A 15,951-nucleotide genomic window follows, 5' to 3' on the forward strand; every position below is an offset into this window, starting at 1 on the left:
ATCCCTCACAGCCTCGCTTTCATTCTCATTAAAAATCAAAGATGGCGCTGCCGTGAATATGGCGTATATAATTTCGAGAATGTGGTCCAATTTATATTTAAAAGGCATGTAATTTAAAAAGAAAATAGGTAAAATTTCTCTCAATGCAAACTTTTAAAGCATTGTTAATGAAATTGTTTTAAAGCAATGCATTTATTGTTAAGAACATGTTACATAAACACTTTAAAATAAAGGTAAAGTAGAAAGAATACATTTGGTAAATATACTACGTATATTAGTCTAAATATGATCAGAAATACATTAAAAACAAGAATGTTATGAAGTTAGTACCTAAATTAACGTTTTCTATTTAAATAATCTTTTTTATATATATATATTTTGAGGGTTTAAAATTTGTTTTTTATTCCTGTGATGGTAAAGCTGAATTTTCCTAAGCAAATCATTCAAATAGGCTGATTTGGTGCTCAATAAATATTTCACATTTTTAAAACATTTTGAAATCAGTTGTGCTTCTCAATTATTTAAATGTAGAAAGTTCAAAAGAACATTTATTTGCAATAGAAATCCTTTGAAATATTATAAATGTCTTTATTGTCACTTGTGATCAATTAAATGCATCATTGCGGAATATATCAAAAACTATTTCAAAAAATGTGTTTTTGAATTGTTGATATGTTGCCTATCTATCTATAGTAATTTCACTTAATTAACCAGTTAACAGGCTATTACTGAAGAAGATTAATTTTTTTAAATTAAAATAAAATGTTCAAAAGGATGTTAGTTTGAGTACCTTTTTGTTTTGTTGCTTTACATCCAGAAAATGGCCACTAGTTGTATCCATTACTATGCTGGTGTGTCTTTAAACAAATAAGATGGGAGAAAAAAACATACACAAAGTGTTTACGTGACCTTTCTACAATGCTCTATACGGCTGTGTAACAAACAGTGTTCGAGGGCTTTGGACTCTAATGCAGCCACTCCATCCACACACACACTCGTTCCCTTCATCAGTCAGTGAGCTTTAACTCATGCAACATTAATGCCTTGATTTATTCCCCTCACTTAAAGAGAGAGGGAGAAATGTCAACCATTGTCAGCATCTATTCATCCTTCCGTCTGTGCCTCCTCCTCCCTCTCTTTTCTAATGCACAGTGTATCCCATCAGGGCATCCTTACATAGGTTTGCGGTCAGTTTGATGTATTTCAACTTCATGTCCATAAATCAGATTGTCAAAAAAGTCCAGAAATGCCGACAACTCTTACATATGCGCTCACAAAAATAACAACTTAAAATAATAATGAGGTTTAGTGATTATGGTTTAGATGATTTAATTACAGGTGAGCTTTAGAAAGTAGATTTTTTACATTTATCAAATGTTTTGAAATAAGATGAAGATGCATGGATGCATGCAGTTTAGTTTAATATTAAGTTTAGTTTAAGTATTAATGCTGAGTATCTTCTAGTTTTCCAGTGGGATTGTCAAATGTATAACGCTTCATATTTCTTTAATTCCAAACTGTGTGTTGATGTTTTAATGCAACATATGAAAATACAAGAAATGCAGAGATTTTAATAAAACAGGTTTTATTGTTTGTACTGTGCTTGACGCTTTAACACGATCCAATTGTTATACAGAAATATACAGCGTTTACTCTGTACCAGAATATTATGCATACTTGACAAAATCTGGTCTTTAAAAGTCTTTCAGCTCAGCAAGGCTGAATCCACTAGATGAAAGACCCTGATCAAGGGTCACGTCATGCCCGTGGCTTTTAAACCAGCGTAAGCAAGAAGACTTGTGGGGTCACAACCTCATTCAGGCATGGGCTCCCCAAACTGGAACATGTCCTCATCGTAGAGGTCTTCAGGGAGCTCTTCGTCTCCATCAGCAAAGAACGTGGGGAACGGCGGGCTCTTGTTCTTCTCAAACCGAGTGGGCAGAACCGTGTCTCGAACCTGATCGAGTGAACGCAAGCACAAGACAACAGGGCAAGATTATAATGCCGTTTTCACTACACTCGACGATGTCATAATTTGCTGAACAAGTCACACTTTGAGTTCAACTTGCGGTTGAGTGTGCATGCAAACAAATTCTATGAGACAAAATGCTGACAACATATGATCGATTCACTGATACACTTTGCACACACAAACGCCTCTGTGCATTGATACAGATAAATGATTCAGCACGAGTGTATGATAGCATGTAGGGGTGTGCAAAGCAGCCGGTATTTGTATCTGTATTTGTATTTGTTCAGGGGGGAAAGTATTTGTATTCGAGTAAATTTCAAAATAGGCATAAAAATCTTTAATTTACTTTATAGTGTATGGATTCTTTAATTATATCCATTATAATAATTATGGATGTATTCGTTGATGTTTTTCTATAAATCCAGCAATGAACATGTTATTTTCATTGAAAATAACAGTTAGACATTACCTCATGAACCATGGTTAAATCAACAACTAATGAAATAAAATTGTGAACATTATGAACCCCAACACCACGGTGGAGGACGCTGAACAGACAGAATAAGTTATAGGGATAATGTATAGCGAGGAGGTTGATTATGAGCCCGAATAAATCAATAATTTGACTCAAAATATGGATATAAAAAGGAGTTTATTGATTTAAAAAACGATTGTATCGCTTCCGCTAAAAAAAGAAAAATAGTCCGCTCTGTCTCTACGTTTAGAATCCATGGCAACGCTCTGTTTTTCATGGCAACGGTGTGTTATACTTATAAGCAGCGGCCTGTTAAAATAACAGACCGCACTCTACATTAGAATTCAACCAAGCCATATAAGAAATAAATAATTACCGTTACCGAGCTAACAGAGCTACGTAAACAGAGCGAACATGAGAGCACCCGTCTGCAGACGTCAATAATGGAATATACTCCCGATCAAACTCCGCTTCCCGAAAGTTATAAACTGCCTCCGGAACCTAGTTAAGGTACAAACATCTATTCAACAAAAATAGTGATGCAGTTAAGTGTTTTTTCGCTCAGCCGAGCCCTCTCTGTTGCTGTGTGGAGCAGCCTGTGTCAGTCACCTCTTCCTGAACGTCACTCATTCAACTCGCGCACTGCGGTCTGAGGAACGCAGCTTTTTGATATAAAGTATTTCTTGTTCCCGAATACAAATATTTTTTTAAGTATTTGTTTAGAATAAGTATTTGTAAAAAACATATTATTTGTGCCTTTCCGAATACCGTATTCGGATTCGGCTCCACCCCTACAAGCATGCCAAGCTCAGTGCTAGTATTGGCATTGACAGAATAGTACGCAAATCTTTCTAGCTAAATGCTGCTGAAAGTGAAAAAGAAGCAGAGAAGATAAAAGCAAAGATGGAGAATATCCTTCACCAAAAGATATTCTACCTGAGGACAAGTACTTGAGACTTGGCATACTTGGGAGTTTATGCATGTGTGAGGGCGTTTTACCTTAACAATACAGTTGCGGTGACCTGGTACTGAACCGTTGACATAGAGGACATTATACTTGGTGTTCACCCTCCATATCTGCCAGAGAAAAGACCTTAGTGAAACTACAAACTCACACACAATTTTTCACTGTGACACCAGGGGCCTCATTTATAAACGTTGTGTACGGACAAAAGAAGGCGTACGCCGCTCTCTACGCAATAGTTGGTATTTATAAAAAGCAAACTTGACGGTAAAATGTGCGGTCCTTCACGCAAGCTCTGACCCAGGCGTACGCACACAAAAACGGGTGAAATGAGAAATGGCGACACCGTCGGCAGTTGGAAAAAACATGTGAAAGTGTGTGAAACTGTAGACGGTTGTGTAAAATAAATGGGCTCTCATAAATAACACGAAGACTTCACAAAGCAAGTCTTACAATTAACAGCCTACACGATACGAACACCCGTTTGATCGATCTGTAACAGAAATGCAAATTAACACATATTTCCAAAAAGAAAGAAATGTTCTTCAATAATATTGGCATATACAATTCATCCTCATAAATAAGATGATAAACAGAACAAAATAATGTACAAAACTGATATTCTCACCAATAAGTCCGTCTAACGGAGCAGATATAGCAATTAGATAGGCTAGTTAGTCAGATAGATAGATAATTAGGGAGATATACAGATAGATCGATAAATAGATAGATGTATTATTTGTCCACTGGGGAAAGTAGTTTTCATCGTAAAAATATCTTCATCAGCTACGGAATCGTGATATTCATGCATATACCTTTAGTTTGTTTTGTTTTTGATAAAATAATGTAGCTATGACGCATCTCAACCATTCAGAAAGCTGCAAGAAATTACATTTGCGCTGAACTATTTCCCCCATTTAGATTATAACCGACATCCGGAGCTTGTCAGATGCAGAATTAAATGGATGCAAATCCTACGCAAAGTTTTATAAATGAGGCCCCAGGTGACTTTACAGTAGATGCCTCATAAGTACAATATATTATGATACAGCAGCTGAGCTTTACAATTGTGTGAGCTATATATAAAAAGGCATTTTGTGCATTCTCATCAATGTACCTTCAATCCATGAACAGTGTCATATACGTTTCCCATCCTGCCTGGCATCTTCTTGCCTTTGAAAACCTTCGCTGGATCCTGATGGAGAGGAGACAAGTTACTTAACTCATCCATTAACCATTCAAAGAGCACGTTGAGGTCACACTTAACTCTCTAGAGACCATACTGGACAGTTATGGCTATCTGAAATGACTGATGTGAAACCTCTGAGAAAGTGCTTTAATATCTGATTTTTTTAAGTGAGAGGGATATATTGTGTTCCTGAGAAGAAATGCTAACAGTTCCTAATATCTCTGAAAAAATTTCCAATCAGGATTGAACGGCAGCTTCCGTTGCAACAGATCCACCCTAGATATTAACATGCAAGACCAACAGGAATAAAAATAGTGCACAATGATAAATGCACTATGGAAATTTTAGCAGATCTGACAGATCCATAATTACAAATAAATATTGAATATGTATTTATACTCCCTGACAAATTTGCCCACAACTCCACTCACTAACACCAGCTCAGAATACCTGATTCACTAGTTCAACTTTGGTGTTACTTTAATAAGCGCTACAAAATAGCAAGTGGAATTACTGGCTTAATTCAGCCATCCAAGTTTGAACCAGAAACTGATTCAGAGGAGGAAGAGTGAACGGTTATGCGTTTTATGTATTGCTCTCTACATTGGACACATAACGGTAATTAATATGACTAGTCTTTGGCTTGACTGTTACAGTGAGGAAAATAAGTATTTGAACACCCTGCTATTTTGCAAGTTCTCCCACTTAGAAATAATAGAGGGGTCTGAAATTGTCATCGTAGGTTCATGTCCACTGTGAGAGACATAATCTAAAAATATATATATATATATATATATATATATATATATATATATATACACTCACCGGCCACTTTATTAGGTACCCCATGCTAGTAACGGGTTGGACCCCCTTTTGCCTTCAGAACTGCCTCAATTCTTCGTGGCATAGACTCAACAAGGTGCTGGAAGCATTCCTCAGGGAATTTGGTCCATATTGACATGATGGCATCACACAGTTGCCGCAGATTTGTCGGCTGCACATCCATGATGCGAATCTCCCGTTCCACCACATCCCAAAGATGCTCTATAGGATTGAGATCTGGTGACTGTGGAGGCCATTTGAGTACAGCGAACTCATTGTCATGTTCAAGAAACCAGACTGAGATGATTCCAGCTTTATGACATGGCACATTATCCTGCTGAAAGTATCCATCAGAAGTTGGGTACATTGTGGTCATAAAGGGATGGACATGGTCAGCAACAATACTCAGGTAGGCTGTGGCGTTGCAACGATGCTCAATTGGTACCAAGGGGCCCAAAGAGTGCCAAGAAAATATTCCCCACACCATGACACCACCACCACCAGCCTGAACTGTTGATACAAGGCAGGATGGATCCATGCTTTCATGTTGTAGACGCCAAATTCTGACCCTACCATCCGAATGTCGCAGCAGAAATCGAGACTCATCAGACCAGGCAACGTTTTTCCAATCTTCTATTGTCCAATTTCGATGAGCTTGTGCAAATTGTAGCCTCAGTTTCCTGTTCTTAGCTGAAAGGAGTGGCACCCGGTGTGGTCTTCTGCTGCTGTAGCCCATCTGCCTCAAAGTTCGACGTACTGTGCGTTCAGAGATGCTCTTCTGCCCACCTTGGTTGTAACGGGTGGTTATTTGAGTCACTGTTGCCCTTCTATCAGCTCGAACCAGTCTGGCCATTCTCCTCTGACCTCTGGCATCAACAAGGCATTTCCGCCCACAGAACTGCCGCTCACTGGATGTTTTTTCTTTTTCGGACCATTCTCTGTAAACCCTAGAGATGGTTGTGCGTGAAAATCCCAGTAGATTAGCAGTTTCTGAAATACTCAGACCAGCCCTTCTGGCACCAACAATCATGCCACGTTCAAAGTCACTCAAATCACCTTTCTTCCCCATACTGATGCTCGGTTTGAACTGCAGGAGATTGTCTTGACCATGTCTACATGCCTAAATGCACTGAGTTGCCGCCATGTGATTGGCTGCTTAGAAATTAAGTGTTAACGAGCAGTTGGACAGGTGTACCTAATAAAGTGGCCGGTGAGTGTATATATATATATATATATATATATATCTAGAAATCACAATGTATAATTTTTTTTAAACTTATTTATATGTATGATACGGCTGCAAATAAGTATTTGAACACCTGAGAAAATCAATGTTAATATTTGGTACAGTAGCCTTTGTTTGCAATTACAGAGGTCAAAAGTTTCCTGTAGTTTTTCCACCAGGTTTGCACACACTGCAGGAGGGATTTTGGCCCACTCCTCCACACAGATCTTCTCTAGATCAGTCAGGTTTCTGGGCTGTCGCTGAGAAACACGGAGTTTGAGGTTTAGGTCTGGAGACTGGCTAGGCCACGCAGAACCTTGATATGCTTCTTAAGCCAAGTTCACACTACATGATTTTAAGCCCGATTTATGCCCGATTTGCAAATCGTTGAGTCGCCGACAGGTCAGGGTGTTATCGCGGGAGATTAGCAGACGATGAACGCTTGCCAATCTGTTAGTATGAAAGAGCCAACAACGCAGCGAAAACGCTCGCAGACGCGTCGCCGAGCCCAGAAAAATATCTAGACTGGTAGATATCCAGAGCAGTCGCGCGACTCAAACTCAGTGATGTCAATCATAGCAACGCATGGGTTGAGGACACCAGGTAAATCTTAGTTTTTCTCTCTTTTTTTTTGCATTTTTTCCCTCAGAGCAGATCGTCGAGCAAACAGTGTGCTGCACTAGTTTCTGTCTGACGTCCATATTCACGTGTTGTGTTCTCTTCTTCGCTGGGTATTGGCGCAATATTTATTTATTTATTGCGTGTTTTTTTCGTGACAAAACGTGGTTTGTTGACAAGATAGAATCGTTGGGTGACAGAGTTGTTGTCAACTTGTTATTTATTTGATTATTTTCAGGATTTAGACCGTAACATAGTACTGAAACAGCTCTTATTGAGTCACAAATGATTTGCTCTTATCATCCGATCGTGGTTGTATCTCTATGCAGTGCGTTGTCAACTCGTGTAGTGAGTTACCTCCTGTTGTGGATCAATCACGTTGTGTTGTGTGGTGTGAACAGTTAACAACTTGAACACTCCAGATTTCACTGAGAGCAAGTCATGTAGTGTGAACCGCACAGTTCAGCCCAACGTTTTAAAATCATGTAGTGTGAACAAGGCATTACAGAGCCACTCCTTGGTTATCCTGGTTGTGTGCTTCGGGTCATTGTCATGTTGGAAGACCCAGCCTCAACCCACCTTCAATGCTCTAACTGAGGGAAAGAGGTTGTTCCCCAAAATCTCACAATACATGGCCCCGGTCATCCTCTCCTTAATACAGTGCAGTCGCCCTGTCCCATGTGCAGAAAAACACCCCCAAAGCATGATGCTACCACCCCCATGCTTCACAGTAGGGATGGCGTTCTTGGGATGGTACTCATCATTCTTCTTCCTCTAAACACGGTTAGTGGAATTATGACCAAAAAGTTTTATTTTGGTCTCATCTGACCACATTTGCCTTTCTCCCATGACTCCTCTGGATCATCCAAATGGTCATTGTCAAACTTAAGACGGGCCTTGACATGTGCTGGTTTCAGCAGGGGAACCTTCCGTGCCATGCATGATTTCAAACCATGACTTATTATTATATCACCAACAGTAACCTTGGAAACGGTGTTCCCAAGCTCTTTTCAGGTCATTGACCAACTCCTCCCGTGTAGTTCTGGGCTGATTTCTCACCTTTCTTAAGATCATTGAGACCCCACAAGGTGAGTTCTTGCATGGAGCCCCAGTCCGAGGGAGATTGACAGTCATGTTTAGCTTCTTCCATTTTCTAATGATTGCTCCAACAGTGGACCTTTTTTCACCAAGCTGCATGGCAATTTCCCCACAGCTCTTTCCAGCCTTGTGGAGGTGTACAATTTTGTCTCTAGTGTCTTTGGACAGCTCTTTGGTCTTGGCCATGTTAGTAGTTGGATTCTTACTGATTGTATGGAGTGGACAGCTGGTGTCTTTATGCAGCTAACAACCTCAAACCGGTGCATCTAATTTTGGATAATAAATGGAGTGGAGGAGGACATTTTAAAGGCAGACTAACAGGTCTTTGAGGGTCAGAATTCTAGCTGATAAGACAGGTGTTCAAATACTTATTTGCATTGGACAGCACCTACAGCACTCATGGTGGACATGCACCTACGATGACAATTTCAGACCCCTCTATTATTTCTAAGTGGGAGAACTTGCAAAATAGCAGGGTGTTCGAATGCTACAGTAATTTTCCTCACTGTATCAAACAGCTAACAATGTGTTGACAATGTTACAAAAATGTATTTAGTGTTGGTAACTGGGTTATTGTGCAGTTGTTTTCTTATGCTGCAGATGGCGCTGTGTAGCCATGTGTCCCTTGAACATTGAAACAGTAAAAGAAGTCAGTTCGAAGCATACTCGGTCTAAGTGTGTTATTGTTAGTGATAGCACCTCAGAATATAATGATATTGTGATAAATGCAACATTCACCATCTCAGAGTCAGACAGCTGCCTTCTAAAAATCAGCTTTGAACAACTTAGAAGATCAGCAGAGAAAGGCATAAAGTTCATCATAATTTTCACATGGTTTGACTTAAAGCATATTAAAAACACCACATAGACACATAAACAACATAAAAAACATGATTTTCACCACAGGGGGTCTTTAAAATATTTTTAAAACGTAATTTATTCTTGTGATGGCAAAGCTGAAGTTTCAGCATCATTACTCCAGTCTTCAGCATCACATGATCCTTCAGAAATCATTCTAATATGCTGATGCCGCAAAAATATTAATTTGTAATGCTTAATATTTTTGTGGATACTTTTCTTGAGGATTCTTTGAAGTTTGATGAATAGAAAAGTTCAAAAGTTTTGTGCGTCACATTTGACCAATTTAATGCATACTTGTCGAACAAAAGTCATTTCTTTAAAAAAAATATAGCTTATTGAACCCAAACTTTTGAATGGTATGTGACAATACCATTCAAAGTGACACTACAAGAACAGAAATAAAAACACTCACCCCTCCCGGCCCCAGAGAACCTGGCCTCCTGTGTGTTTTAGTTTGTCCATGGGAAGCTGGCTGACCTTTGAACCCCCAACGCTTCATTACTCCCTGAAAACCCTTGCCAATTCTACAATTAAAAAGATCAACAGTGCAATGCTGTAAAGATGTATAAAAAAAACATTCAGTTATTATATGCTGTGTACTAACATAAGAGATATGTGGATGGAGCCATAGGCCTGACAACTCAGATACTCAGATTAATCAGGAGTTCCTTGAAGCAAGGCTCTCTTCAAAAATGGAATACTTCATTCCATTCCAGCTTAATATGTAGAAACAAACAGAAGTCGTTTGTGTTTTTATGTGTTAATTACGTAACCACCCTATTTTGGTAAAAATCCATCCACTCCGTTTGTTATTTTCCCCCTTAAATCAGAAAAAGTCTCTCAAAACAAGCTGTTCTGGAATGCTAAGCATTGTGACGTCACAATATAACAGGCCGTCGACACAACTGTCGATGGAATTGGCCCTATTAGCTTATCCGTGTTTATGTCCGGTACACCATTTATAGCATCTGTACAGCATTTAACAGCAGCATTATAGTAAGACATTGATTCTTATTAAAGCTACTAAAATTATTCAAGAGAAGTGAGTGATTTGAGAGCAGTGATTTTCTGATTTTCTTTCGTTGTTTGATTCACATTAACAGCATAGAACAGCAGGTACCGTACATTCAGCGGCAGCCACTTCATACACAGATCTAATTTAGACTTGCGATTTCTTTCCCAGCTGTTTGTTCACAGACATAACAGACTGCGTTTACAGTAAAACTTCAAATAATAGCCCAGGCTTCTATTCTCCCAAATCGTTGAACTGCACCGGCTTGACAGGCGTCTATATGAGACCAGCCTTTATAATTTAGTGTTGAGATGTTGTTCATTGAGTCTCTAATCTCTAAAAGCTTCACGTGAAAGTGCGGTCTTCAAACCTTTTTTTATAGACCTTATTCGCAAATACCGGAAGTAGCTAACCGCGGCCATATTGTTGACATGACATCTGTCCTGCTGCCCTAGGCAGCGCGCAGATTTGAGTTGAGGGGGAGCTTCATCTCGTCGGTATCAAGAGAAGGTAAGCTTGATTGGTGTATGGACCCACATCAAAATTAAATAATAGCATTAAGCAAAGATCCGTCCTTATTGCCAGCCGTAACCTATCAAGATATTTATAACGATCATACTGTATCCGTATAACGTACAACCTACAATTTACCTCAACAAGGCAACATGAACGAAACTCATCTCATTCGTGGAGGTGGAAAAACAAGTGCTTTGTGACATGCAAGATTTGTTGTATTAAAATGTAAGTGCAAAAGAAAAGGCATGAGAGTCGGTTGTTTTAGTCAATTTTAAGTTTTCATTTAAAATGTTTGTGATTTTAATATTAAGTACATGGTTACATATTTGACCACTTGCTTGAGCAACTTAATATATAGAAGTAATGCATGGAATAATTGGCTTACGTTGTTGAAATAATGAGTATGTGTTAAAATAAAAATAGTGAGTACCGGGGTGTTTGTGGCAACGTTACAGCCGCGGATCAGTTATGCACTGCAAACGCAGCATATTTAAAGCACTTGCGTCCTGCTTCTGTACCGTATACACACTAGGGGTTTCACAACTACTGATTTTTGCTAGTCGACTAGTTTTGCATAACAGTCGACAACTAGTCGACTAGTCGTTAAATGGTTTATTCTATGGGTGTGCGATATCACGAATAGTAAATGTCTCCACGATCTGCTTTTGAAGAAATATGATAGTATCGTGTTTGCATTCTATCAGTTCTGGCGCCTCTGTCTCAACTGTACAACGCGATGTAGCCTACACATCACACGTTAATGAATAGGTACGGTACACGGCAATTCACAAAAGTTCATTATTTGCATAAGCCTTGCCGGTTAAACATTTATTTCACGCGCTGTTCTAACGTGCGCTTTCCTGAGCACGCGGCATACCCCCGACCCTCACAGGCGCCTGTCAAACAGCGCCTGAATACTGGACTAAGTTATCTTTCGAGTCTTATTATGCTAATACTGTTAAATACACACAATGTTTACATAAACAGAAATGGCTATGTCTAAAGTGAAAGCAAACATTTGAGAGAAAATCTGGTGTAATATGCGTCTATATTAAACACGTCGCATGCTGGTCTAAAAGCGAAAGTAGTAACTCGTATTTTCCGCACTATAAGGCGCACTTAAAAGCCTTTAATTTTGTCAATCCGGCCTTTTCTCAAGCCTTCGGAGCGCATTATATAGCCTATGGATCAATTGCTCGCGCTCGTGTCCATCTTATGCCCGCTTTGTCACATGGCCAGTTTAACCTCGTATAAATCAGGTTGTGTGTGTCTCCCGCTCACGAGCGCTCACTCTTACACACACGAACAGACACACTGTCCCCGGCGTCACAGAATGTGCATAAAGCGCTCCCCGTTCACAGGAACCGGGTCGTCTCATTCAACAGCTGTTGCTGTCTGCGAGTCAGGTTGCGAATGTAAGTTACGTGCCCGCCCCAGCACGCTCACGCTTACTAAATAAACACCTCATCTCTGACGCCGCGCACTCGCTGCATTCCCTTTAGCACATCTAGTGGATGCATAACGCAAACCCAGTCAAACGTTTGAAAAATGTTCTAAAATAGGTAATTGAAGGTGCGCCTTATAGTGCTTATAGTATATAGTAATGGCGCTTGTACTTAAAGGGATGGTTCACAAAAAATATATCTATATATGTCATAATTTTGTTTCCGACTAGTTGACTAAGGCCAACAGCGCCAACTAGTGGTTGTGACAGTCGACTAGTTGATAAAACCCCTAATACACACCGCACATGCACTGCACATGGATTATGTGTGAAACCTGAGGTAAAATGATGGGAACAGACTTTTCTGTGGGGAGTTGGCTGAAAGTTTATCCTATTTATCCTAGCTAGCCTCTCCTGCACTGTCTCAACCCTGTCTCCTTCCCTTCACGTTTTCTGACAGTCGGTAACTTATCGCATAAAAACTAACTCTGATGTTCTTATTGCTGTTGTTAGAACAGCCGTGTATTACACAACACCATCACGCTTTAAAAAACAAAACAGTGATAATATCATGGATAATCCCGACGCTACCTCACTTGTCCATTGACAGACTGACATTTGCTGTGGTTTCTATGTCAACAATATGGCCACCGCAAACATTGATGACGCAGATCGAAAAAGGTCTATTATGTCAATTGATTTGATTAATATGCGCGAGGGAGAGAGAGCGCTCGTTTTGTTTGAAGACGTGAGAGTGCGCACGGGTGGCCGGGGTGCGCTCTCTCTCTCTCTGTCTCTCCCTCTGTTATGCGCCCTGTCAATCTCTCTCTCTCTCTCTGTTATGTGCCCTGTCAAGCGCAGCAGTCATTCTATTCTTCATCACTCACCGATCAAAATAGGCTTTGGCGGGACAAAAATTAGCTTTGGAGGCTGCCAAAAAGCGGACAATGTTACGGTTTTAGAGGATTAACAACCTGAAACTAAAAACAGACCCGGCCTCTATTTGAGACTGGCTTTTATTTACTCAACCCTGCAGCCACACCAGGCTTGTAAAAGAGACGGGCGTCTATCTGGGACTCGGCTATTATTTGAAGTTTTATGGTATGTTAAATGTGTATGTTTGACAGTTTAAGCGCAATAAGATGCGAAAGAGAACTTTGTTTAGTGCTCACTCTACACACGGTGTGACAGCTGGCTTTATATACGCATATATACCACATATACAAAGTTTAAACGGATTTTCTTTAAAAGTCAAGCAGTAAATAACTTTCACGGTGACAAAGAACTGTAATGTCACATGAGCGTAACGGCAATACAGATGATCAAAAACAAACATGTTTTGTTAGTTGACGCCCTTTACGATCTGTTAAGGCTCCGCCCTCTTCTGGAAAGCGAGGTGGGCAGCTCATTTGCATTAAAAGATACACTTGAAAACAGCATATTTTTTTTTTGCTTACACCCATAAAGTGGCCATTTCAGCATGGTATAATAAATGATCAGTGTGCTAATTTGAACAAACGTCAAAGGCACACTCAGGGGACATTTTATTATTATTATTTTTATGGGGACTATAGTGTTACAGATTTATTAAAATGTTTAATTTAGACTCCAATACAATAGTATTTTAACTGAGAAAGTTCTACACACAGTTTTCCATTGAGGCAATCAAGGTGTCGGACATTAACCTATAATAACCAGGTGTCGGACAATAACCAATTCTCAAAGTTTAGCTGGCCCTTTGTTGATCTAACCAGGCTGATTGGATTAGCATCTCAAGCCTCTAAGTTACACTATCCTGATGAAATCAGGCAACCAGCTGAATCAACATGCATTGTTTTAGAGTGTCTCCACCTCTATGGGACCCCTCCCCCTTGAAAGCGTTATCAACTACAATGTATTTTCCTTAGTCAGACTTGGGTGAACAAGACTTATGTACAATTTTTTGGACGAAGCAGACTAAATAAAGAGCAATAAAGAAACCTGCCTAAAAGATACGCCCCGAGTCTCCTGGTCTTCGCTTCTGAGTTTTCAAACACTTTAGAAGAAAAAGTTCACAACATGACTAAATAGGTCCCCTTTAAAATGCACAATTGTAGCCTGGTTCAACCAGACTCTAGTACATTTCATTTGTACATAGAGTCTGGCCTCCCTCAATTGAGAAACGTTTCCTTCCTTGTAGGCGGGTTCACTATTAAAGTTCAAATCTATTGGATCTGCCCAGAGTCACTCACGATCTGCCATAGCCAATCGCTAATGTGTGGTCGTGAGTGACGTATGTCATGCGCCGAAACAACCATAGACAGTAAAAGAAACAACAAGTCCGAACTCCGAATGATCAGAGGATTAAATTTACAATAGGATTTCAGTCAACGAGAGCTGCAGGTTTTGTTAATCTAGGAACAATTATTAATTCGAAATGTATATTTGACATGAAGGACAGTGATTATTCAGTCAATGGTCGAAGCTGTGTCTAATCATTACAAATACGCCGCTGTGGTCGTTTCTGATCTGCCGCAAATGCTGTAGCAGCTACAGTGAATGATCAGTCTGTCTCTATCTGCAGATGTGTAATAAACAACAATTTTTCATATTACGTATTTTTGTTTCTTAATTACCTTAATTATGGTCTTCAAAGTATGTGTTTGTACATTTTTATATGGCATTTAGTTGTTTTTTTTTTAATTAAAACAAATTAACCATTGACATCTAAAACTGAAAATCAAATATAGTCTCCAAAGTATGGGTTTTCAAATTTTTATTTATGACAATTTTTTTTTTTTTTTTTAATCACAACCAATTTGTATGATTTACAACATGTAAAACTGACACACCAACCTCCTGCACAAGTACACAAAGGGGCTCAAAATGTTCATCACAAGAATCAGTAAATTTACTGTTGGGAATCTGAGCGACTGACATGACTCCTGAGCGGATCTTCAACAATAGTTTAGCAGCCAGGACTCGGGGCTTCCGAACACCGCGAACACCAGGCTAAAGTCCAAAATGTCACGGTCATTGTGCACGAGCTGCCCAGCACAAACTTCCAACCTTTCTGCCTCCTTCACTTGGTCCTCCGTTGTGCAACAAGAGGTGAGATGATAACAATCCGGCTTTAAATTCTGTATATTCGGCAGTTTCTTTACCAACGACGGACCGACTGGCTTTTCTCACGTCTTTCTCCGCTGCCATTACTGCACTCAAACTGACGCACTACATCAACGTCATCGTTCTCAGCCACTCCCTCTATTCGCTGATTGGTCCTACAAAAAATTGATTTCTGGAAACCTAAGGATATGGAGCGGTCCCAGACGTAGTACTGAAGTAAAATGAAATTGAGCGGAAGTGCGTAGGAGGGCGCAGCCAGGCTAGCACAATTGCACATATTGTAAAGTATTTTTGAGTATGGTTCTTTTTTTTATTATTCAAATAAAAAATGACAATGAATTACTGTGAATTCCCAAGGTTAGTTACTGCTGTTTTATCAATGACCTACAGGCTGGAGAGTCTCTCTGTGGTTTCGCAAAGACCTATATAAATATAAAATCAAGTAATCAAGTGTAAATCTGTGTAGAAAGGAAATCTCAGGCTGATTTACTGCAGAAAGAGCTGAAGTGACTCTCAGCCGAGCCGACCCTGGCACTCGCTCCCTGAGATTCACACACTCATTATTTGATGAGAAGATGAAGCTCTTCAAATTACATGGATGGAGAAAAGGAGGGGGTAAAAGGGAGAGAGAGATAGAGATCAGGCCAATT

At 39.6% G+C, this 15,951-nt stretch overlaps 1 protein-coding gene across 2 annotated transcripts in view; it reads right to left on the reverse strand.

Annotated features, from left to right (window-relative positions):
- Positions 1–1,568: 1,568 nt before the first annotated feature.
- Positions 1,569–15,951, reverse strand: part of mrpl3 (mitochondrial ribosomal protein L3) — a 28,648-nt gene continuing 14,265 nt past the window's right edge. For both annotated transcript variants that reach the window (XM_039678911.2, XM_039678912.2), the window contains exons 7-10: positions 9,637–9,748; positions 4,529–4,606; positions 3,447–3,524; positions 1,569–1,957 (exon numbers count right to left, since the gene is read on the reverse strand). In XM_039678911.2, coding sequence (XP_039534845.2) covers positions 1,814–1,957; positions 3,447–3,524; positions 4,529–4,606; positions 9,637–9,748 — 412 coding nt within the window. In that variant the 3' untranslated portion in view covers positions 1,569–1,813. The remainder of the gene's footprint in view (positions 1,958–3,446; positions 3,525–4,528; positions 4,607–9,636; positions 9,749–15,951) is intronic.

This window comes from Pimephales promelas, chromosome 18 (assembly GCF_988280905.1).
Source record: "Pimephales promelas chromosome 18, fPimPro1.hap1.1, whole genome shotgun sequence".
Classification (NCBI taxonomy): Eukaryota; Metazoa; Chordata; class Actinopteri; order Cypriniformes; family Leuciscidae; genus Pimephales; species Pimephales promelas.